This window comes from Brachyistius frenatus, unplaced genomic scaffold (assembly GCF_029030835.1).
Source record: "Brachyistius frenatus isolate BFR_SWC_R1_liver_20210118 unplaced genomic scaffold, ASM2903083v1 Contig_436, whole genome shotgun sequence".
In the NCBI taxonomy this organism is placed as follows: Eukaryota; Metazoa; Chordata; class Actinopteri; family Embiotocidae; genus Brachyistius; species Brachyistius frenatus.
In genome coordinates, this window is record NW_027211035.1 from 127,313 (window position 1) to 151,250 (window position 23,938).

General features: G+C 49.1%; 3 protein-coding genes across 3 annotated transcripts; 1 reads left to right on the forward strand and 2 right to left on the reverse strand.

Moving 5' to 3' along the window:
- Positions 1-1,534: 1,534 nt before the first annotated feature.
- dnai2b (dynein, axonemal, intermediate chain 2b) lies at positions 1,535-6,707 on the reverse strand. The gene is made up of 12 exons (XM_069725666.1): positions 6,522-6,707; positions 5,140-5,301; positions 4,876-4,997; positions 4,656-4,798; positions 4,468-4,581; positions 4,241-4,380; positions 3,788-3,910; positions 2,967-3,190; positions 2,744-2,879; positions 2,511-2,657; positions 2,126-2,323; positions 1,535-1,647 (listed from the first exon to the last, which is right to left on the reverse strand). Exons 1-12 carry the CDS (start codon positions 6,702-6,704, stop codon positions 1,600-1,602), a joined length of 1,740 nt encoding a protein of 579 aa, XP_069581767.1. The 5' UTR covers positions 6,705-6,707; the 3' UTR covers positions 1,535-1,599.
- Positions 6,708-6,918: 211 nt separating this feature from the next.
- On the forward strand, positions 6,919-23,483 carry LOC138637153 (zinc finger protein 721-like). Its single transcript, XM_069725640.1, has 12 exons — positions 6,919-7,483; positions 8,378-9,522; positions 9,692-9,770; positions 10,458-10,968; positions 13,211-13,311; positions 13,404-13,488; positions 13,626-13,781; positions 13,847-14,003; positions 14,338-14,415; positions 14,688-14,747; positions 20,862-21,114; positions 21,809-23,483. The coding sequence occupies exons 1-12, from the start codon at positions 7,198-7,200 to the stop codon at positions 23,068-23,070; spliced, it is 4,173 nt and encodes a 1,390-aa protein (XP_069581741.1). The 5' UTR covers positions 6,919-7,197; the 3' UTR covers positions 23,071-23,483.
- LOC138637158 (zinc finger protein 665-like) lies at positions 12,391-18,134 on the reverse strand. Its single transcript, XM_069725664.1, has 2 exons — positions 17,873-18,134; positions 12,391-15,136 (listed from the first exon to the last, which is right to left on the reverse strand). Exons 1-2 carry the CDS (start codon positions 18,042-18,044, stop codon positions 12,618-12,620), a joined length of 2,691 nt encoding a protein of 896 aa, XP_069581765.1. The 5' UTR covers positions 18,045-18,134; the 3' UTR covers positions 12,391-12,617.
- Positions 23,484-23,938: the final 455 nt, after the last annotated feature.

Genomic DNA, 23,938 nt, shown 5'->3' on the forward strand with positions numbered 1-23,938 from the left:
GAAATGTGGTGGCCATCTTGTTCTGGTGACATCAGAGTGTCCAGCAGTGACTGGGGGGCGGAGACTGAGGAAGCCCCGCCCTCTACACCAAGCGCCCCCGTCTGTGGGGAACGTAGCTAGTATGAAGCTAGTTAGCGGACCCGGCAGCTGATCCCCTCTCCTGGTCTTCGAGGTGTCTGCCGGTCGTCTGAAGCGGGTCTGGGGTCGGTGCCGTAGTCATCGCTGTCTTCGGTCGCAGATGAGACCAGCTGGACCTTCTGATCTGGATCCGCCGGTCCTGGTTCTGCCGACAGCACCAGACCTCGCTGGCCTCACTGGACACCTGGAATTGTTGGTGAACTCGATGATCTCGACCTCGTCCAGGTCCTGGATCTGCTCGCCCACCTTCTCCTCTTTGACGCGTGACAGCTCTGGGTCCTGGTTCTGGTTCTGGTCCGGGGGAACCACCTCCTTACTCGCCAGCAGCTACTGCGTGAAGACGTCTGCAGGGACACAAACTTCAGGATTAACCTTGGGACCCGGACCAGGACCCAGATCCAGATCCAGATCCAGAACCAGAGGGAGTGAAACACCTTCACTCTGGATCTGGACCTGATGAAGACCAAGAGATGTGATCAAAGCTCCAGACGGGCCATTTAATTAACAGATTGACAAAAGAAGAAGCTCATACCGACAGTCACGTGCAGCTCACCTGCGGACAGCAGCACCATCAGCACCATCAGCTCAATCATCACCATCCGCTCCATCAGCTCAATCATCACCATCCGCTCCATCAGCACCATCCGCTCCATCAGCTCAATCATCACCATCAGCTCCATCCGCTCCATCAGCGGTCAGAGCAGCGCGTGCTGCGGGAGATGACTCTCAAAAACACAAACAATCTCCTTGAACGCCGCAGCTGCTGGTGGACGAAGATCCGCACCTTCTGGACCCGGGCCATGGACACACCTGGAACCGGGACAGAACCGGGACAGAACCGGGGTAAAACTGAGGCTAAACGAACTCCTGCTGACACTGCTCTGCTGCTGCCTTCTTGTTCTTGTGCTTGTTCTTCTTCTTCTTTGTGTGTTTGTTGGCGGTTGTCGTCCCGCTGTAGCAGCGTCAGCGCCACCTGCTGGACTGGAGAGTGTGACAGTAAACGGAAACACAACAGGAGCATCTAGATTTTTGATTGTTTTTGTTGATGAGCAGCATGTGAGGTGTGACGGTGATCTGGCCACCAGGGGGCTCCACTGCTCTGCTACCCTCCAGACTGACTGTCTGAAATATAAAACCAACATGCTGAGAACACCAGACTCTTATCTCCAGAGGATGTTAAATTCAGTAATATTTGAATGAAGTCTGGTGGAGAGGTTAAATGGTTTGATATTGTTTTATAAACAGTGACCAACTGTTGAACCACTGAAAATCTGAGACTTCAAAGTTTACATGGAGAGCTTCTGTAATAAGCCACGCCCACATTCATTAACCCATGAAGACCCAGGTGTTCCTAATAAAGTGGTCAGATCCTCTCAGACCAACAACAACAACGAACCAATTGGATGAAACTTTATTGATTAAAGCAGGACCAAGTTTACAAAGTAAAAACATTCATCGTCGTCACGGCGACGATTCTGCTGCGTCTTTTTCTTCACAGACGTCTTTCTCCTGGAAAACAAAAAGTTCAGAGGGTTCCTAAAAGCAACGCGGTAACGCTCCTTCACCAGGAAGTATTCACCGTTATCGATCAGCACATTACGCGACCGCCAGTAAGAGAACACCCGTCAATCGGTCCGACCGTCAACACCGAGTTCTACTGGACCTTCTGAGGTTCTGTTCTGTCTTGTTTCACTTCCTGTCTTGTTGTATGATTGTTGGCCCCGCCCCCTGATTAGTTTCATCTGTCCCTCGTTGTCCTTCCCTTCCTGCTGTATTTAGTCTTTTCAAACCCATTCTAAACCACCTGAACTGTGTTGCCATGGCAACAGGCTTCTCCAACATGACGACATGCATTTCACCACAGCGTGTTTCTCCGCGTGTTTCAGGTATGTGATGACGTCACTAATGTTCACGTACCAGCGGTCACGTTAACGTGTGACCTCAGAACTTATTGATCCGAACCCCCCCTCGTTCCCCCGCAACTCACCCTCTTCTTTAGCTCCGCCTCCACCAGGCTGTGGAAGTCGCTCTCGGCGCTGGCGATCAGCTGTTGGGGGTCGTCCTCCCCCTCCTCCCGCCCCGCCTCCTCCTCGCGGCTCTGCTCCGACCGGCTCCTCTCCTTTAGCCGGATCTCCCTCTGCCGGGCCTCCAGGATCTTCTCCCGCTTCGTCTCCCGCTCAAACATCTGCAGACGTTCAGAGACGGTCAGTCCAACGCGCCCCCTGCTAGTGGACGTCCACCACGCTGCTCATTAACATAAAGACCCAGCTGTCGGTCCGGTGACGTCACGCTGGCAGAGAGGAAATCTGTTTGGATAATTCAAGCCCCGCCCCCTTTATGTGACAACTGTAGGAGTTGAGAACCATCCTCACCGCAGCCATCAGACTCTTCTCGTTCTTCTGCAGCGTCGACAGTCCGCCGCAGATCTCCAGCAGCGTGGCGTCGCCCTGCTGAGAGCCACACGCCACCAGGCGCCCGTTGTCCTGGATACGGAGGCTGTAGAGAGCCGCGTCGCACACCTGAGAACCACAGAGCACTGCAACGTCAACAACAACACAACAACAACAACAGCCGGACAGAGAGGTCATGGGCGGACTCGGAGCACCTTGAGACTCAGCGTGGCGTCACTCTGCTTGAACAGGACGTCCCAGACGTCCAACACGCCGTCCATCTTCACCGTGAAGAAGACGGACGGTCGGACTGGACTCCAACAGGCGTCCGTCAGGTAGGACATCTGGTACCTACAACACAGGAGGACAGACGGATCTCACCTGAGGTCACCTGAGCAGGGGGGAGGAGCCCAGAGGAGGTGGGACAAACAGTGTCACCTGGTCCACATGATGGAGGACTCCTTGATGTCCTCGGACCAGATGCGGGCGGTCCAGTCACCCACGGTGAGGAAGTTCTTGGGGAAGAAGGGGTTCCTCTGCAGGGCGTAGACGGGTCCGAGGTGGCCGTCGTACGTACAGACCACCTTCTCGGCCGGCGTCTTGGCCTTCCTGTTGCAGGACAGTACCAGGCCCGTCTCCGTCCCCACCAGGAACTTAGTGGGCTGAAGACACAGCGAGGACAGACACGCGCTCAGGCTGGGGGACAAAACAACAGCGACGGGGCGCTGCCCACTTTTTACACAGTTCCACCACAGATACTGGACCCAAGACAAGAACTGGTTCAGGAACTCACTTCTGGTACCTGTGTTTCCACCTGAGGAACCAGAACTGAGCTCCAGAGTCCAAACTCAGTCTCTGGAGGTTCAGGAACCTTCAGATCCACTGTTGGACCTTTATTACATCACCAAGAACATCTGACTCCTACATTCAGTCCAGAACAAAGTGAAGAACATAGTGAAGAACATAGTGAAGAGCAAAGTGAAGAACATAGTGAAGAACATAGTGAAGAGCAAAGTGAAGAACATAGTGAAGAACAAAGTGAAGAACATAGTGAAGAGCAAAGTGAAGAACATAGTGAAGAACAAAGTGAAGAACATAGTGAAGAACAAAGTGAAGAACATAGTGAAGAATAAAGTGAAGAACAAAGTGAAGAATAAAGTGAAGAACATAGTGAAGAATAAAGTGAAGAACAAAGTGAAGAACATAGTCCAGTCCAGGACGAACCAGATACTGCAGAGTCCCTGTAAAGACAACCTCACCATGGTGGCTTCGAACTCCAGAGAGATGGCTCCTAAAGCTCGGTCCAGGTTGCCCTCCCGACCCGGGTCCAGAACCAGGCGCTCAGTGGGCTCGCTCAGCTTCCGGACGTCCCACCAAAGAACCTGACCATGACACGGTACGGGTCACCTGAAAGGTCCTTCACCTGAAGGGAGTCAAGATCTACCTGTCCGTCATCACTCTACCTGCGTACCTGTCCGTCATCAGTCTCCCTGTCCGTCATCACTCTACCTGTGTACCTGTCCGTCATCGGTCTACCTGTCCGTCATCACTCTACCTGTGTACCTGTCCGTCATCGGTCTCCCTGTCCGTCATCACTCTACCTGCGTACCTGTCCGTCATCACTCTACCTGTCCGTCATCAGTCTACCTGTTCGTCATTGGTCTCCCTGTCCGTCATGACTCTACCTGTCTACCTGTCCGTCATCACTCTACCTGTCCGTCAGTGGAGGCGGAGAAGGCGTCGGTTCCGGTCTTGGACTGCAGCCAGATGATCTTGTAGACGGGGTCTCGGTGACTCTGCTCCACGGAGGAGACCTCCACCGGCTGGCTGCCTCTGCGGGTGTCCCAGTACGCTAAAACAAACACACCCACAGTAAACATCGCGGGTCGGAGACAGAACCCCTGAGTGTCGGCCGGCCAGGTTCTGGTTCTGAACCTACCGATCTGCCCGCTGTAGCTGCCTCCCACCAGAGTGTGGGAGTCTTTGGGGTTGTAGTCCAGACAGACGAGCGGAGACGCCGGCTTCAGGGTGGCCTCTGGTCTGTTGGGGTTCTCTGAAACATCAAACACCTGTCAGAGAAGGAAGGAGGTTCCACCAGAACCAGAACCAACCGCCTGCCTGACCCACCGACATCCCAGATGTAGGAGTCCAGGCTCACGTCCCCGCAGCTCCTCTGGAACTCCAGGCAGGAGTAGGCGGCTGCCAGCTTCCTGCCTCCGTCGGGATGCCACGACAGACCGGTGACGGTCCGCCTCCCCTCGTTAGGATCTCTGCACACAGGGAGACAAACGGACCAATCACAGCGATCGATCACTCGCTCGCTCGGTCGGCTGAGCGCCCGCCGTACCTGAACACGTTGATGGTCTTGGCGGACGGCGGCTCCGGACTCTCGTCCACCTCGTCTTCGTCCTCAAAGCCGTCCTCGTAGATGTCCAAGGAGTTGTTCTGTCTGATGCAGTAATCCATGACCTGATCACACGGTGACATCACACGGTGACATCACACGGCTGAGCAGCTTACTGGTTTATTATCTTTAATGAATATGAACATACCACAACAATAAGAGAGCATTCTGGGAATGTGGACCCATGTGGTCTGATATGGATCTTACCCCACCCAGCTGTAGCAGGCTGTTTCCGTAGCTCTCGTCCTTCTCCACCTTCTTCCTGAAGCGGATGGTTTGTTCCATCTCGTCGGGGTTGATGTCTTTGGGCCATCCCCCCTCCACGTGGTTTATCCCGCAGCTCTCGGACTCGAAGCGCTCCGTGTTCACCTGAAACAACCAGACGCACCTGAGCTCCACCTGACCGGGTCGGACAGGTTCTAAAGGGCAGTGGGTGGGACTCAGGAGGGTTCAGAGGGCTGTAATCTGAAACCTGACTAGTAGAGGGCGCTGAACCTCCAGACTGAAACATTCAGAAACTGAAACTGACTGTAAACATGGTCCGGTTCATAAATCAACAACAAATCAGCAATAAATCAATGATGAATCAATAATAAATCAATGGTGAATCAATAATAAATCAATGGTGAATCAATGATAATCAATAATAAATCAATAATAAATCAATGATGAATCAATAATAAATCAATAATAAATCAATGATGAATCAATAATAAATCAATGGTGAATCAATAATAAATCAATGATGAATCAATGATAATCAATAATAAATCAATAATAAATCAATGATGAATCAATAATAAATCAATGGTGAATCAATAATAAATCAATGGTGAATCAATGATAATCAATAATAAATCAATAATAAATCAATGATGAATCAATAATAAATCAATGGTGAATCAATAATAAATCAATGGTGAATCAATAATAAATCAATGGTGAATCAATGATAATCAATAATAAATCAATAATAAATCAATGATGAATCAATAATAAATCAATAATAAATCAATGATGAATCAATAATAAATCAATGGTGAATCAATAATAAATCAATGGTGAATCAATAATAAATCAATGGTGAATCAATGATAATCAATAATAAATCAATAATAAATCAATGATGAATCAATAATAAATCAATGGTGAATCAATGATAATCAATAATAAATCAATAATAAATCAATGATGAATCAATAATAAATCAATGGTGAATCAATGATGAATCAATAATAAATCAATGGTGAATCAATGATAATCAATAATAAATCAATGATGAATCAATAATAAATCAATGGTGAATCAATGATAATCAATAATAAATCAATGGTGAATCAATGATAATCAATAATAAATCAATAATAAATCAATGATGAATCAATAATAAATCAATAATAAATCAATGATGAATCAATAATAAATCAATGGTGAATCAATGATAATCAATAATAAATCAATGATGAATCAATAATAAATAAATGATGAATCAATGATTAGCTGCTGTTTTTATTCCAGATAATAATCAATAAATAAAAGAACTGATCAGGTATGACATTACAGGTGACGTAGCTGGAGGTGGAGCTCACCTGGTGCTCGGACATGTCCCGGCAGGCCTGCACAGCCTGGTCCCGGTGGGTCCTCTGGATGAACTGCAGGGCCAGATTCGGGTCCGGAGGGACGTCCAGCAGCAGCTCGGCGGGCCGGTCCGAGAAGCGACACTGGCGGCCGAACTCACTGCGGAGCTTCGTGTAGACGTGGACGATCTCCATCCGGACACCGGGGGACCACCGGACACCCGAGACTGACGTTAACGGACCAACAACCACCGAGACTGACGTTAACGGACCAACAACCACCGAGACTGACGTTAACGGACCAACAACCACCGAGACTGACGTTAACGGACCAACAACCACCGGAGACCGACCGAATTAAACCGAATTAAACCGAATTAAACCGAATTAAACCGAATTAAACCGAATTAAACCGAATTAAACCGCCAGACAGAAACTTTTTGTAACGGAGCTCTGATCATAAATGGCGGCGCTGTGTTTCTGTATCCTAGCAACGCTGTGAACGCCACGGTATCCTAGCAACAGGCCCTTTGAACCAACGTACTTCCTCCAGCCTGCAGGCGGCGCTGTTCGCTCTCTCCGCTTCGCTTTCCTCTCAGCGAAGCGTCGTCGACGCGGAACTCGCAGCGTGTTTACGTCCCCGCTGGCCCTCTTTGTTCCGCAGCTCAAAGTGCGCCAAAGCCGCAGGATGTGCGCCGTGCAGCTGCTGCGGGTGTCGGTCCACGAGCGGATCAGCGCCGCCGCGGAAGACTTCCTGCTGCAGCTGGAAAAAGGAGAAGAAGCGGCGGAGCTGCCGGCGCTGAGAGCGCTGCTCACCGAGCGGCTGACGGCGGCTGCGGAGGAGATCGTCGGTCTGCTGGAGGAAACCGTGGCGGAGTACGAAGAGCGAGTGGAGCGGTCCGAGCGGGAGATCTGCCGCCAGAGGAGGCTGCTCGATGCGCTGCTGAAGCCCCAAGTCCGGCTGCACAGAGCAGGTCAGTCCCGCCGCAGGTTGCTCACCCGGCGGCCCGCACACCCGCTGTTTACCAACCGGAAACAGAGTCCCACAAGTTTCAGTGTGAAATAAAGAAAATAAAAAGACATGAATCTGAAATCAGCTGTCAGTCTGTCAGCGACCGGAACCGCAACTCTCATTTATTAACGTAGCGCCGCAAAGCCTGCTGGGACCTGGAGTTCCTCCAGGCCGAGTCCATTATTGATCCGTCACCATGGAGACCTGCGGAGTCTTCCTCACATCCCTCCATCAGTTTGTTCTGATGAATCCGGTTCTGTGGGTCTGAAGGAACCCGGTCACTTTAAGACCTGCTCTGTCGCTCAGGGAGGCCCCCGTCCTCCCCTCTGTCCCTCCGTCCCCTCCGTCCCCCACCACAGTGGTCCTCCATCAAGAGTGACCTTGCCGTGACTCAGTGCAGAAAGTTCTTGGTGGTTCCGGTGGGCGAAATGGCCCTAAAATAATATCACAATATTTCTGCGTATTTTTGCAACATTCTGGATAATAATTGATTATTAGTTTTAATAAATAGTGTTTTAGATTTGTGTGTCAGTATAAACTGAACTGTTTGGTGTCATTACGGCAACAAGTCGGAAAAAAATCCGTTGTCACGAAATAACTTTTTAAATCATCTGAAGAATAATTTTATCGTGAACGACTCCGTGTTCTGATCCATGTCGACTTTAAACTGGATATTTTTCTTCAGGAAACGTTTGTTACACTTATTGATCTACAACAGATTCGGTTTTATTTTGGCGGGGCAGAAGGTTGAAGGTTCTGTCATCAGGAACCGGTTCTGTTGGTGAATTATTGATCCTGCAGAATATTTATATGATGAAACTTTAAATTACAGCAGTTTGCATCACGTGTGTTTCAGAGTGTCCGTCAGACGACCGGGATCAGGACCGGGACCAGGACCAGGACCGGGATCAGGATCAGGACCCGGATCAGCACCGGGAGCTGCCCCACATCAAAGAGGAGCAGGAGGAGGTCTGGACCAGTCCGGAGGAGCAGAGGTTCAATCCTGTCCCGGTGAAGAGTGAGGAAGACGAGGAGAATCCTCATCACAGCCGGACTGAGGAGGACAGAGACTCTGAGGCAGGACAAGGACAAGGACCCGGACCAGAACCACACTTGCAGCCGGTCAGTGAGGACAACTCGGTGGACTCGACTGAAACCGACGACAGCGACTGTGACTGGACTCAAACGAACGAGGCTCCGTCGGGCGTCGAGGACGTTAGAACCAGCGACGGCGGACCCTCGGCGAAGGAAAGACCGTTTCCCTGCTCGTACTGCGGGAAGCGGTTCAGCCTGAAGGGGAACCTGAACCGACACATCCGGGACCACACGGGCGAGCGGCCGTTCCCCTGCTCCGACTGCGACAAGTCCTTCAAAGACAGCGGCTCGCTGACGGCTCACATGAGGTGTCACACCGGAGAGCAGCCATACAGCTGCTTGTTCTGTGGGAAGAACTTCAGCGGGCGCGGCAACATGACCCGGCACATGAGGATCCACACCGGGGAGAAACCCTTCAGCTGCTCCGTGTGCAGCAAGAGCTTCCACGTGAAGGAGCACCTGAACCGGCACATGAAGTACCACACGGGGGAGAAACCCTTCAGCTGCTCCGTGTGCGGGAAAGGATGCGCTCAGAAGACCGACCTGAAGAAGCACATGAGGGTCCACACGGGGGAGAAACCCTTCAGCTGCCCCTTCTGTGGGAAGTGCTGCGCCGAGAAGGGAGACCTGACCAAACACATGCGCGTCCACACGGGGGAGAAACCCTTCAGCTGCAACGTCTGCGGGAAAAGCTGCGCCCAGAAGGGGAGCCTGAAGATCCACATGAGGGTCCACACGGGGGAGAAACCCTTCAGCTGCAACGTCTGCGGGAAAAGTTTCACCGTCACGGGACACTTAAAGAGACACATGAAGCTGCACGTGGCAGCCAGCGGTCAGCCGGGCGAGTCGGCCCAGACCCGGTCCGCCAGAGTCCAAACAGAGGTCCCCACGGACCGACAGGACACATGAAGCAGGCCTGTTCCTCGGACCGATCACCTGTTGGAACAAATGTTCTCAAGCTTTATGCATCATCTGGACCAGACCAGAACTTCATCTGGACCAGAGCTGCAGACCATCGTCAGCCGGTCCGTGATGGAGAAGCTTCAGACTGGCTGATGTGGTTCTGGTTCTGCAGGTCCAGAGTCCAGCAGGACTGGTTGAGGTCCAGGAGCCTCAGAGACACACAGAACCTTCCGTTCAGAACTCGTGTGAAGGTCCGATGACGTTTTTGGTCGTTTTGAAGCAGAAATACAGAAACACAGACAATGAAGCTTTGTTGCATGTCGTGCTTTTATTTTGAAGGGTCGTCTACTCTGCTGCTCTATGGTGTCGGGCGGATTAATAATCGGAGCTGTGATGCTGACCTGTCGTCTGATTGGTCGAGTCGGACCTGCCGTCCAAAAATCATGTGATTCTACAGAGAAATAAAAATCCTCTTTCAAGATTCTCGTGTAAAAACATTATTTTAGGAGTTAACTGACCTTTAAAGGCTCATTCCGCTTTATTTATTTAGGGTCTCTGACATTCAGGAGTCCAACAGAGGTCAACGTGTGAGAACACTACGCTAACATGTTAGCGCACTAACATCTAAAAGGGCTAACATACGAGGGTTCTTTGCTAACATGTAAGGCAGGTACATGAACTGAGGCCCTGGAAAGACATGGATGAAGTGAGACAGTACCACCTTCAGGCGGGAGGGAGAACAACACCAGAAACATCTAATGACCCAAAACAGTAAAAAAAAATTACTCAGAGTTAAAGACGGAAACATGTGGTGAAGACGCTTTGACGAAGGAAGTTAAATATACTTTAGAAACAAAACTTCAAAACAAAAGCAGAAAAGTGAGGAGTGGTTGTGTTTGAGTTCTGGCTGTGTTGTTTGTCAACATGACAACATGAAGACTCACACGGGAGAAACCGTCCGGCTGCTTGCTTTGGTGATAAAAGATTCATGCAGACGGAACAGCTGACGAACCACACGGACCAGAAACGCTTCCTCTACTGCGTCTGTGGCAAACGGTTCACATGGCGGTTCAAACTCAGAGACGAGTGTGTCGGCGAGTCCTTGGAGCTCCGACATGGGCGGACCGAGGCGAAGCTGTCAGGCAGCAGCTCCTCCAGCAGGGGGCGTCCATCAGCTATGATCAATACAGGTGAGGAGACGACAGAGAGACCGTTCGGATGCTCTCGGTGCGGGAAAACTTTCCGTCGCAAGAAGAACCTGCAGGAACACGAGGACTCGTATGGGGGAGAAACCCTCCGGATGCTCGGCATGCGGGATTGTTTCACCTGGAGGCGGAGCTTCACCAATGATGAGGTGTCACTCAGAGACAGAGAGGAGGTGAACTGGAGGAAACAAACTCCCGCTGTGATCGGACTCCTCGTGTTCATGTTCTGCTCCTTGTTGTTATAGCAGGAAAAAGCCAGTTTCTTCAGAGCAGCTTGCAGCGGATGAAGGTGAAGAGACGCCGACCGGTGGCTCCGCCTACTCTGATGTTTTATAAATATGTTATAAAAAACAGTCTCAGATTCCTTCTGTGACTCATCAACCGGCTGGTTCTGCTGAGTGAAGTTTGTTTCCACCTGGAGGCCGACTGGTATTAGAAGTGTGTTTTCTCACCTGTACAGGTTTCACATCTCGCTGTTCTATGAACTCTGGATTCAACTGAACCTACAAACCTCCAGATAAAAAAACAACAACTTCAAACTGAATTTAAAAACAGAAGAACGAGTTAATTTAACGAGCGAACAGTAAGCATTTGACATGACTCTGATGTTCCCAGTGACATCATCGTACATCCAATTTTCAGGACCTTGGTTTGGTGAATATTTTGTGGCGTGATGATGTTTCTGTTTATGTTCCTGGTTTGTCTGAACGTGTTCAATCTGTAACGAACATGAAAGAAAATCAATTATAAATTAAATGACTCACCTCTTGTCTGTCTTGTTTCACTTCCTGTCCTTTGTATGACTGTTGGCCCCGCCCCCTGATTATTTCCATCTGTCCCTCGTATTCCCTGCTGTATTTAGTCTGTGAGCTCTTCTTCTCTCTTTCTCACTTTATTTCAGATTTTTGGGGAAAAGAAAGAAGCAGCAGGGACACAAATCCACTGAGTATGAGGGGGGTGGAGCTACGATTGGGTTGTTGTTTTTTCAACATGCTGTCGTCCTGTTGGAGAAGCCTGTTGCCATGGTGCCACAGTTCAGAGGTGGTTTGTGTTCTCTGGATTTCAAAAGATGCAGCAACAGACACGAAACTTAAACAAAGTGACAAGCAGGGAAGAAGAGCACACAGAGAAAATACAGCAGGGAGGGAAGGACAATGAGGGACAGGTGGAACTGATCAGGGGGCGGGGCCAACAATCATACAACAGGACAGGAAGTGAAACGAGACATCTTACCCCAGCTGCCTGAAGGAAACCCAGAGAAGCACCTCCTGGTCTGTTTCGTCGACTGTCGCCCTCTCTAACGCCGACTGGAGGCGTGTCTTCAGCGCCTCAGGGCGGAGCTCTCCGAACGCCTTCTAACACGGATACTAAGACTTGGATGTGGGAGTAGTTGATGGAGGAGGAGGAGGAGGAAAATCTACTTCTAGCAAATCATCAGAAGTCTGAGGAAGAGAAGGCAGGGAGGACCGACCGGCTCGAAGGGAGGCAGCAGGGGGCGCCAAACTCAGGCTGGAGGTACCGGACCAACATGTCCTCTCTGGACGAAACCCTCCGAGGCTGAAAGTTCTGGACGAACATCTTCCATCTTATTTTCTTTATCAGGACAACAACAATCAAATGATTAATAATATATCTGATATTAATAATCAGAAATATTCTGAACAAGTGAAAGTTTTATGGTTTTATTTAGAAGCAGGTTTGATACAAAAAACATCCGAAAAAGCTACAGAAGAAAAGGAGACGAAACTCAAACAAGTCCATCTGCCTTCGAGAAAGAAGAATCCACGTCAACTTTACAAAAATAATTTCTGTTTCTAGGCTGTAATAAAACAAAATCACATCTTTATCCAATCAAATGAATTTAAGAAGGTGAGGTGTCAACCAGGTTTCTGCTCAGCGTGACGACTCCCCGACACACTGGTGGTATTTCAGCTCCGTGAACCAGGCGAAGCGTCGGCTGCACACGCTGCAGCGGTGAGGTTTCTCCTTCATGTGAGTGGACATGTGAGACTGCAGAGTTTTCATGTGTTTGACCTTCTTCCCACAGACGGAGCAGCTGAATGGTTTCTCTTTGTTGTGAGTTTCCATATGTCTCTGCAGATAGTGGTTGTTTCGGACTTCTTTCCCGCACACCGGACATCTGACTTCCTGTTTCCTGCTCGTTACCACCTTCCTGTCCGGAGCGTCGGTGGTTTCCACAGAGTTCAGACCGGCCGGAGGTTTCCTGGTCTCCTTCCAGAAGTCGCTGTCAACGCTGTCGTCACTCTCCGGCTGCAGAGACTCTGACACCTTGTTGTCAGCACATCTGGATGGATTTCTGACCGACTCACTTTCAGAGTTTAAACCTGAACGAAGTTGTCTGGTCTCGGTCCAGAAGTCACCATCATCGCTTTTCAGTCCTGGTCCTGGTGCTGCCACAGAGTCTGTGTTCTCCTCAGTGTGGCTGTGATGAAGCTGTGACCACTGAGGTTTCTCTTCTTCTTCAGTCTTCACAGTGACAGGACTGAATGGGAGCGAGTTGATCTGAGCCTCCTCCTGCTCCTCTTTGATGTGGGGGTCCTGCTGGTCCTGGTCCTGCTGGATGGAGGTGTGACTGTGAAGTGTTGCGTTGCTCTCAGAGACTTCCTGATGTTTGTCGCTGGTGAAACCGGACTCCTGTTCTCTGGTCTGTCTCCACAGATCGCTGTCATCAGTGTCGGGGTCACAGGAGTCAGAGTCTGGGTCTCCGGGGTCTGGATGAGGGTTCCTGGATGGTTCTGGTCCGGTCTGGCTGTGATGAAGCTGTGACGGCAGGTGGAAACGTAGATGGCAACGGAGACTATATTGGCTGCGGAATCTTCTGGGACAAATGTTGCACCTGTACATGTTCTTGTTCTTGTGGACCTCCATGTGTTTGATCAGGTTTCGTCTCCATGCGAAGCCCCGCCCACAAACTGAGCAGGTGAACTGCGTTTGTCCCGAGTGGCTCCTCATGTGTTGGACTAAAGAGTCTCTGTCGCTGAAAGCTGCGCTACAAACCGAACACCTGAAGGTGTTTCCTCTGGAGGTCCGTCTCAGGTGAGGAATTAGATCTTCAGGTCTTTCTTCACGCCAAAGTTTGTTGACAACAATCTTCTCCTCAGTCTGGTTCTGGTGAAACCTCGACGACTCACCGACACACTCACGACGAACGACCGCCGACTCCAACGGTCCGTCTTCGATGTTCCGCTGCGTCTGTTCCTGCAGAGCCGAGCTGCCTTCAGCCGGTTTGAGACTCTCAGAGATGATGAATGTTTTCCGGTCGGCGTCGCTGACTGAACCTTCTCCAACGCGTCCATCATTCCTGGGTTTGGTTCTGGTGGCGTCATCAGGACCGCTCGGTGGTTTCCTGCCAGAGTTACATCCTGCATCGCTGACAGACTTCCTGTTTCTCTGGTAGGTGAAACCTGACGAGTGATGCCGGGTCTCCTTCCAGAACGCACTGTCAGCATTGTCTTCTCGTTGTAAACCGGGACCTGGACCCCGGTCCCCGGTCCGACCTGGACCCCGGTCCCCGGTCGGGTCTTGCTGTGCGGGTCGGCCGGTACATTTGTGTTCTTTGATCTGAAACTTCCAGGAAAATCTTTTCCCACAGACTTTGCAGCTGAACGGTTTCACCGGGGTGCGTGAGAACATGTGTTTCCTGACGTACGCGTCGTACGGTTTCTCCCCCGTGTGGCTTCTCATGTGGACCTCCAGCTGAGACCGGAACTTAATTTGCAGACCACAAACTGAGCAGATGAACGGTCTATTTTCCGGGTGAGTCGCCTTGTGGGCAACCAGAAGAGCTCTGTCGAGAAACGTGTCTCCACATATCGAGCAGCGCCACCATGACAACCCAACACACCTGTGGTAGGTGACCTGTCGGGACCACCTGAAGGACCTTTTACAGACGCTGCAGCTGTACGGTTTCTCCCCCGTATGGATTCTCATGTGACCCTTCAGCTGAGACCTGAATCTGAACAGCAGGCCACAAACCGAGCAGCTGATCCGTTTGTTCTCCGGGTGAGTTCTCCTGTGGGCGACCAGAAGAGTTCTGTCAGGAAACGTTTCACCACATAGAGAGCAGATCGGCGGCTTCTTGGCTCGACGTCGGCGCTGCCGCAGCGGCCGGCGTGTTTTAGTGAACGCTTTGTTGCGCGCTGAGCAACTCCAACGTTTGGTTTTAGAAGTTCCCTCATTCTGATCACTCTCTGCTTCAGAAATGTCCAATTCCTTCTCATCACTGTTTGATTGTAAATGTCCCAAGTTCTGGTCCGAGTCCTCTCCGGAGTCACGTCCATCACCGTCTGGCTCCTCCTGGTTCTCCTGGTCCAGACTGCAGCTCCTCTCTTGCCGATCAGTAGGAACCTTTTGTCTTCTCACCAACAGCAGCTGGACGTCTGCAGGAAACACTGAAGAACACAAACACAGACGGTGGAACAAGGAGATTAGAGACTAAGTTGGTGAAGACCCTGCAGTCGAAGACCATCCATCATCATCATCCATCCATCATCATCATCCATCATCCATCATCATCCATCCATCCATCATCATCATCCATCCATCATCATCATCCATCCATCATCATCATCGTCCATCATCATCATCATCCATCCATCATCATCATCATCATCATCATCCATCATCATCATCATCCATCCATCCATCATCATCATCCATCATCCTCATCATCATCATCATCATCATCCATCATCATCATCATCATCCATCATCATCATCATCCTCATCATCCATCCATCATCATCATCATCATCATCATCATCATCATCATCATCATCATCATCATCATCCATCATCCATCATCATCCATCATCCATCATCATCATCATCATCATCATCATCATCATCATCCATCATCATCCATCCATCATCATCATCATCATCATCATCATCCATCATCATCATCATCATCATCATCATCCATCATCATCATCCATCATCATCATCATCATCATCATCATCATCATCATCATCATCATCATCATCATCATCATCATCATCATCATCATCATCATCATCATCATCATCCATCATCATCATCATCATCATCATCATCCATCATCATCCATCATCATCCATCATCATCATCATCATCATCATCATCATCATCATCATCCATCCATCATCATCATCATCATCATCCATCATCATCATCATCATCATCATCATCATCATCATCCATCATCATCATCATCATCATCATCATCATCCATCATCATCATCATCATCATCATCCATCATCATCATCCATCATCATCATCATCATCATCATCATCATCATCCATCATCATCATCCATCATCATCATCATCCATCATCATCATCATCCATCATCATCATCATCATCATCATCCATCATCATCATCATCATCATCATCATCATCATCATCCATCATCATCATCATCATCATCATCCATCATCATCCATCATCCTCATCATCATCATCATCCATCATCATCATCATCATCATCCATCATCATCATCATCATCATCATCCATCCATCATCATCATCATCCATCATCATCATCCATCCATCATCATCATCATCATCATCCTCATCATCATCATCATCCATCATCATCATCATCCATCATCATCATCATCATCACCATCATCATCATCATCATCATCCATCATCATCCATCATCATCATCATCCATCATCATCATCATCATCATCATCATCATCATCATCATCATCCATCATCATCATCATCATCCTCATCATCCATCATCATCATCCATCATCATCATCATCATCATCATCATCATCATCATCATCATCATCATCATCATCATCATCATCCATCATCATCATCATCATCATCATCATCATCATCCATCATCATCATCATCCATCATCCATCATCATCATCATCATCATCATCATCATCATCCATCATCATCATCATCCATCCATCATCCATCCATCATCATCATCATCCATCATCATCCATCATCATCATCATCATCATCTCATCATCATCCATCATCCATCATCATCATCATCATCATCATCCATCATCATCATCATCCATCATCATCCATCCATCATCATCATCATCATCATCATCATCATCCATCATCATCATCATCATCATCATCATCATCATCATCATCCATCATCATCATCATCATCATCATCATCATCATCCATCATCCATCATCATCATCATCCATCATCATCATCATCATCCATCATCATCATCATCATCCATCATCATCATCATCATCATCATCATCATCATCATCATCATCATCATCATCCATCATCCATCATCATCATCATCATCATCATCCTCATCATCCATCATCATCATCATCATCATCATCATCATCCATCATCCATCATCATCATCATCATCATCATCCATCATCATCATCATCATCATCCATCCATCATCCATCATCATCATCATCATCATCATCATCATCATCATCATCATCATCCATCATCATCATCATCATCATCATCATCCATCCATCATCATCCTCATCATCCATCATCATCCATCATCCATCATCCATCCATCATCATCATCATCATCCTCATCATCCATCATCATCCATCATCCTCATCATCCATCATCATCATCATCATCATCCTCATCATCCATCATCATTAGTGTTAATATACCAGCTGATCTAAATGGGAATATTAACGTTGATGTAGAATAAATTACATAAATGATGAAGATGTTATTTTATTTGTTGGCTGCCGGATCAATAAAACACGATTTAAGATGTTCAGATTGAATTGAGTGTCACTTGACCAACAGGAAGTGGAGCAGCAGGTCTTCCACCTGATGATGATGATGTCACTGTGAGCTCACCAACAGTGACATCATCACTTCCTGTCTGGTTCAGGTGACATTTTTTATGCAGGAAGTTTGTATTTTCTCAGTTAACAGTTAGAAAACTAAGAAGGTTAAAATATTATTAACTAACATTCATAAAATAACAGAGGACACAAAACAAGACTTTTTAACTCTGAAGTTCTTCTAACAGAACCTCAGAACCTCTGAGAGGAACCGAACAGTTCAACATCAGCGACAGGAAGGAAAAACCGCTAGCGGCTAACCGCTAACAACAAGGCTAACAGGCTAACAGCAGAAATAAAAACCAACCTGCTGTCCGCAGCTCGTCGCGGTTTGAAAGCAGATCCACGAGTTTCCGTCTGCGATCGATCGCCTCTTCATATCCGGATATTGATCTCTCCACGTGTCCGATCAGATGCGCGCGAGCCGCCGTGATGAGCCTCCGTTTGAAGGAATCTTTGAGCTCCTGAAGTCTGGACATGTTCCACCGATCGGAGAGTCCCACTTCCGCTCATGTCCTGCTGCAGCTCCACATCCACACGAGCAAGCTGCGGACACGCACCCGGAACCGGAAACAGGCCGCCGGCCGCTGCAGGACTTCACAATAAAAGCGGAGAGGTTCAGAACGTGTAGCTTCTTCTAATTTAATTGGCGGATCGCAACCAACTTGAATAGGTGCGTACTGCCACCTACCGTACCGGAGTGTGTAACTCCAATCAATCCCACTTGTGTGAAATCAAGCTGTCCAGTTTGGATCAACACTGATTGTGGATCAGTTTCACCTGCTGTTGTACAAATGGAACAAACAGGTGGAAATGAGGCAATTATCAAGACAACCCTATAAAGGAACGGTTCTGCAGGTGGTGACCACAGACCGTTTCTCTGTCCTCGTACTTTCTGGATGATCGTTGGTCCCTTTTGCATTTTGCCAGTGTCCTCACCACTAGAGGGAGCATGAGGTGTCTCCAACCCACAGAAGTTGTTCAGGTAGTGCAGCTCATCCAGGAGGGCACATCAATGCACGCTGTGGCAAGAAGGTTTGCTGTGTCTGTCAGCACAGTGTCAAGAGGACGGAGGACATACCGGGAGACGGGCCGGTCCACCAGGAGACGTGGAGGGGGCCGTAGGAGGACAACAACCCGGCAGCGGGACCGCTATCTGCTCCTTTGTGCAAGGAGGAGCAGGAGGAGCGTTGCCAGAGCCCTACAAAATGACCTCCAGCAGGCCACTAATGTGCATGTTTCTGCTCAAACTGTCAGAAACAGACTCCATGAGGACGGTACGAGGGCCCGACGTCCACAAGTGGAGTCTGTGCTCACAGCCCGACACCGTGCGGGGAGACCGGACTTTACCGGAGAACACCGAGATCGGCAGCTTCTCCGTCGGCGCCCTGCGGTCTTCACGGACGAGAGCAGGTTCACACTGAGCACATGTGACAGACGTGACGGAGTCTGGAGACGCCGTGGAGAACGTTCTGCTGCCTGCAACATCCTCCAGCGGGACCGGTTCGGCGGCGGGTCAGCGACGGTCTGGGGAGGCGTTTCTTCGGAGGGCAGCGCAGCCCTCCGTGTGCTAGCCAGAGGTACCCTGACTGCCATTAGGTCCCGGGATGAGATCCTCAGACCCGTTGAAGACCATCTGCTGGTGCAGCGGGTCCCTGGGTTCTTCTGATGCAGGACAATGCTCGGCCTCATGTGGCTGGAGTGTGTCAGCAGTTCCTGCACGATGAAGGCATCGACGCTCCGGACCGGCCCGCCCGTCCCCCAGACCCGAATCCAATCCGGCACATCCGGGACATCGTGTCTCATTCCGTCCGCCGACGCCACGTCCACCGCAGACTGTCCGGGAGTGGACCGATGCTTTGATCCGGGTCTGGGAGGAGATCCCTCAGGAGAACATCCGTGGTCTCATCAGGAGCATGCCCAGGCGTTGTAGGGAGTGATACAGGCACGTGGAGGACACACACACTACTGAGACTCATTTGGACTTGTCTTCAGGAATCTCCACAGAAGTTGGATCAGCCTGTGATCTGATTTTTCCACTTTTATTTGGAGTATGATTCTGAATCCAGACCTCCATGGATAATGATTCTGATTTCCATTGATCATTCTGATGTTATCTTGTTCTCAACACATTCCACTATGTAATGAATCAAGATTTGAACTGGAAGATTTCATTCATTGACATCTAGGATGTTGTTTAAGTGTTCCCTTTATTTTTTGGCGCAGTGTATGTAACCAGGGCGATGCAGCTAAGTTTGATGTTGGTCCGTGACACAGAAAGTTGATGTTTAAGGTCAAACGATGCTCCAAACCTCATGAAACATGTGTCAGCACCAACCTTCCTGAGTTTCTGAAGATGTTAAAGCCGCCAAAAAAAAGCCAATTTTTTTTTTTAAAGAAGAATAAGGAACAAGAATAACATTTAAACTGCAAGTGTGAATATGCATGCTGCACGTTGGGGATCCACACAATTAGCGTGTCTTCATTTATCTCCTTTATACGGGGATTTAACTGTGTGACTCTGACCTGGATCGGGGGGGAAGATCCACAGGAGGTCGTCCGTCTCAGATTCTTCCGCATCAGACACTTGGTTAAGTATTTTATATTTCTGCACTTCCCTTGTTTGCATTTGAAGTGAATCCTCCAAAAGCAGCGTTGTGTTCACCGCCACAGTTCCACTTCCATCTTCATGTTGGCCTCCACATCTCAGCTTCCTTCCTTTGTCCTGCAGCTGGAATAAACTCTTTTACATCATAGCTCATACATCCTATTCTTATTTTCTGAGACAAAACCTTTTCAAAGTCAAGCAGCACTGATAAACTGTCCGTTTTCATTTCATTTAGATTTATTTGTAATCTCGAAGCGTTCACTTCCTGTATGATCTCATGTATGGAGGCTGACGATGGCCCATCCTGTCGAACACCGCTCAGCTCTCTGGAATATGACAACTGATTCAGAGTTTCAGCTCTGAGGATCTTCTGTCTTTGGTCTGCAGCAAAAATCAAAAGCTGCCTGTTGCTTAAAACCTTTGCAAACTCGATCGTTCTCATTTCATTCTGTTGCCTTGAACAGTTTTAACGGGCCCTCTCCTTTTTAAACGCAACCACAACTTTCCAATCGTTGGTTCAACCTCCTTCTTCACTTCATCGAGCAGCCTTCATCTTTGCTCATCGCTGAGCTCCTGTTCCTCTTTCTGAAACCTGCCATGACATATCATCCTCTCACCATGAGAGCTGCATTCACGGTACAGATGTTGCTAATCCGCAAAATTTCTGCTCTCTTCTCGCAATCCGCAGTTTTCCAACACGTTTTTTTATTTTTTAAATTCGACCCGGAAGTACTCGCCTGGGTTCGTGGTTTCTTCTGCGGCTGACATGTCGGGACTCCGGGGTCTGCAGGGCTTCATCAGGCAGCGGCTCACCGCGGCTCTGGACGACGTCCTGGGACACCTGGACCGAACCATCCGGGACTACGAGGCGGAGCTGGACCGCCGACACCGGGACCTGCTGCGCGAGGCTTTAACGGCAGACCGGAAGCAGCGCGCGAAAGGTTTGTTTTCCTGCTAAGCTAACGTTAGCCTGTTAGCCGCAGCTGTCGATTAATGGAGAAGTTTATTATTATTATTGAACAGATGTTTAACGTCACAGATCTGATTGTCTTCACAAACCTCCTGTTTGATTCCCTGATATTTATTTTAATGGATCAGTTTACATTTTGTTAAAGTTTAGAAATGCTGCGTTTAATTTGTGCGATTTATTTTGATATTACGACCGGAAACAGAGAGAATGAAGGTCTTAAATGTACGTTAAATACTGACAATAAACAAATATATAATAATTAATCAGTGAGGACATCATTATTTACAGTCCAGTAAATATAAACAGTCGAGGCTCCAGAACGGAGCCCTGCACAGGTGTGTTTCAGAGGTCACAGGTGTGTTTCAGAGGTCACAGGTGTGTTTCAGAGGTCACAGGTGTGTTTCAGAGGTCACAGGTGTGTTTCAGAGGTCACAGGTGTGTTTCAGAGGTCACAGGTGTGTTAGTATGTATAAAGGTCAGAGGTCACGTGTGTTTATCTTCATTTTATAAAACTAGATTCTGTTTCTTAACGTCCTATTTTATTTTGCTTTGAACACATAAATGAACATTTAAAGCGTTTAGAGAGACGGTCTCATAGCAACCAAAGACGTTCAACGAGTCGTCATCGTCACATAGAACTTTTATTCTGCTTCTGTCTCCTGCAGATGTTCAGCAGCTGCTGGTGAGTAAAGAGGAGGTTTGTCCTGAGGAGGAGCAGCTGAACCAGAACCAGCAGAACCAGGACCAGGAGGAACAGGACCAGGAGGACCAGGACATTAAAGAGGAGCAGCAGGAGGCTCAGATCTCCTCGTTCAGTCGTGTCCCGGTGAAGAATGAGGAAGAGGAGAACCCTCAGTGGTCACAGCTTCATCACAGTTGGACTGATGAGAACAGAGGACTAGAACCAGGTCCAGGTCTAGAACCCGGTCCAGATGATAACACCTCAGAGTTTTTTGAACCAAAGATTGAAGTCAGTGTCGACGACGAGGAGACGTTTGAACTTCCCATCAGCGATCCGGACTGTCTGAAGTCCGTCAGTTGCTCCGAGTGTGGGAAGCGGTTCGGTTCTCCGGGTCAGCTAAGGGCCCACATGAGGTCTCACACCGGAGAGAAACCGTTCAGGTGCTCCGTCTGCAGGAAGAGCTTCTCGTGGAGCGGTCGGCTGCAGAAACACATGAGGATCCACACCGGGGAGAAACCGTACGGCTGCTCGGTGTGCGGAAAAGGTTTCAGTGAAAGCGGGAACCTGAAGGTCCACATGAGGATCCACACCGGAGAGAAACCGTTCAGCTGCTCAGTCTGCGGGAAGAGTTACTGTCAGAGCGGGAACCTGAAGGTCCACATGTTGGTCCACAGAGAGGAGACGACCTTCAGCTGTGACCGAAGGTTCTCCGAGCTTCATCAGCTCAACACCCACCAGAGTCTTCGTCGGTCCTCTCAGCTTCATCGCTGCCACACGGAGGAGAACCGGGACTCTGAGGCAGAACCGGGTCAGCACCTACACCAACATCCAGAGGAAAGAACCTCCGACAGCTCTGAGCACCGCAGAGTGCCTGCAGGCCGGGTGGGCTGCAACATCTGCTTAAAGACCACCACCTGCTCCGAGTGTGGGAAGCGGTTCGGTTCTCCGGGTCAGCTAAGGGCCCACATGAGGTCTCACACCGGAGAGAAACCGTTCAGGTGCTCCGTCTGCAGGAAGAGCTTCTCGTGGAGCGGTCGGCTGCAGAAACACATGAGGATCCACACCGGGGAGAAACCGTACGGCTGCTCGGTGTGCGGGAAAGGTTTCATAGAGAGCGGGAACTTGAAGGTCCACATGAGGATCCACACCGGAGAGAAACCGTTCAGCTGCTCCGTCTGCGGGAAAAACTACTCTCAGAGCGGGAACCTGAAGCAGCACATGTGGATCCACCGAGAGAAGACCTGATCCACCGAGTGAAGACCTGATCCACCACAAACTCTGAGGCGGCTTCATCTGTAGCGGTTCCAGTCCATCCGACCTTCAGTAGGCGGCTCAGAACCACAACAGAACCACAACAACATTACTCATCATGCTTCCTGTCTGAAGGTTCAGTTCCACCTGACAACTGAACCATGAACGTCTAAACAAAATACACTTTCAGATTAATTCTCATGAACACAGACGTCTGCTCACCTGAGGGGGCGGTCCTTCAAGGTCCCGGGACACTGGAGGTTCACACTGATGGAAGAATGAGGCGTCTCAGTCCGCCTCCCAATCTCAACACGTTCACACCTAAACTCGGTGAGGACGGAGGAGGATAAGTGTGTCTCGGCCCACTTCAGTCTCTGTCTGAAAACAAGAATAAAAATAAATGTGAAACTCTGCTGGTTGTTTTTATTTTGTTTTTGTTCCCACGTCACACACACTCACACACACACACACTCACAGTCACACAAAGACACATACTCACACTCACACACACACACACACACACACACACACACACACACACACTCACAGTCACACAAAGACACATACTCACACTCACACACACACTCACACACACACTCACACTCACACACACATCCACAAACTCACACTCTCATACACACTCTCACACACACTCACACATTTACACATACACACACCCACAAACTCTCTCTCACACACACACACACATCTGTGAGTGAGTGTGTGAAAGTGAGTGCATGTTAGTGTGAGTGTGTGAGAGTGTGTGTGAGTATGTGTGTGTGTGTGAGAGTGAGTGTGTGTGTATGTGTGTCTGTCACACACACCCACGCACTCTTACACACACACACTCACATACTCACAC

Excerpts from the sequence above, each read along its gene's own strand:
- dnai2b (XM_069725666.1), bottom strand. The coding sequence starts at position 6,704 with ATGGAGATCGTCCACGTCTACACGAAGCTCCGCAGTGAGTTCGGCCGC. Across the intron at positions 4,381-4,467 it reads CAGCTACAGCGGGCAGATCG|CGTACTGGGACACCCGCAGA; the intron begins GTAGGTTCAGAA and ends TGTTTGTTTTAG. Across the intron at positions 3,911-4,240 it reads CCGCCTCCACTGACGGACAG|GTTCTTTGGTGGGACGTCCG; the intron begins GTAGAGTGATGA and ends TGTCATGGTCAG.
- LOC138637153 (XM_069725640.1), top strand. The coding sequence starts at position 7,198 with ATGTGCGCCGTGCAGCTGCTGCGGGTGTCGGTCCACGAGCGGATCAGC. Across the intron at positions 13,489-13,625 it reads TCCTGGATGGTTCTGGTCCG|GTTTCGTCTCCATGCGAAGC; the intron begins GTCTGGCTGTGA and ends GTGTTTGATCAG. Across the intron at positions 14,748-20,861 it reads CTGATCCGTTTGTTCTCCGG|TTTTCCAACACGTTTTTTTA; the intron begins GTGAGTTCTCCT and ends CGCAATCCGCAG.
- LOC138637158 (XM_069725664.1), bottom strand. The coding sequence starts at position 18,044 with ATGTCCAGACTTCAGGAGCTCAAAGATTCCTTCAAACGGAGGCTCATC. Across the intron at positions 15,137-17,872 it reads CGACGAGCTGCGGACAGCAG|TGTTTCCTGCAGACGTCCAG; the intron begins GTTGGTTTTTAT and ends TGTGTTCTTCAG.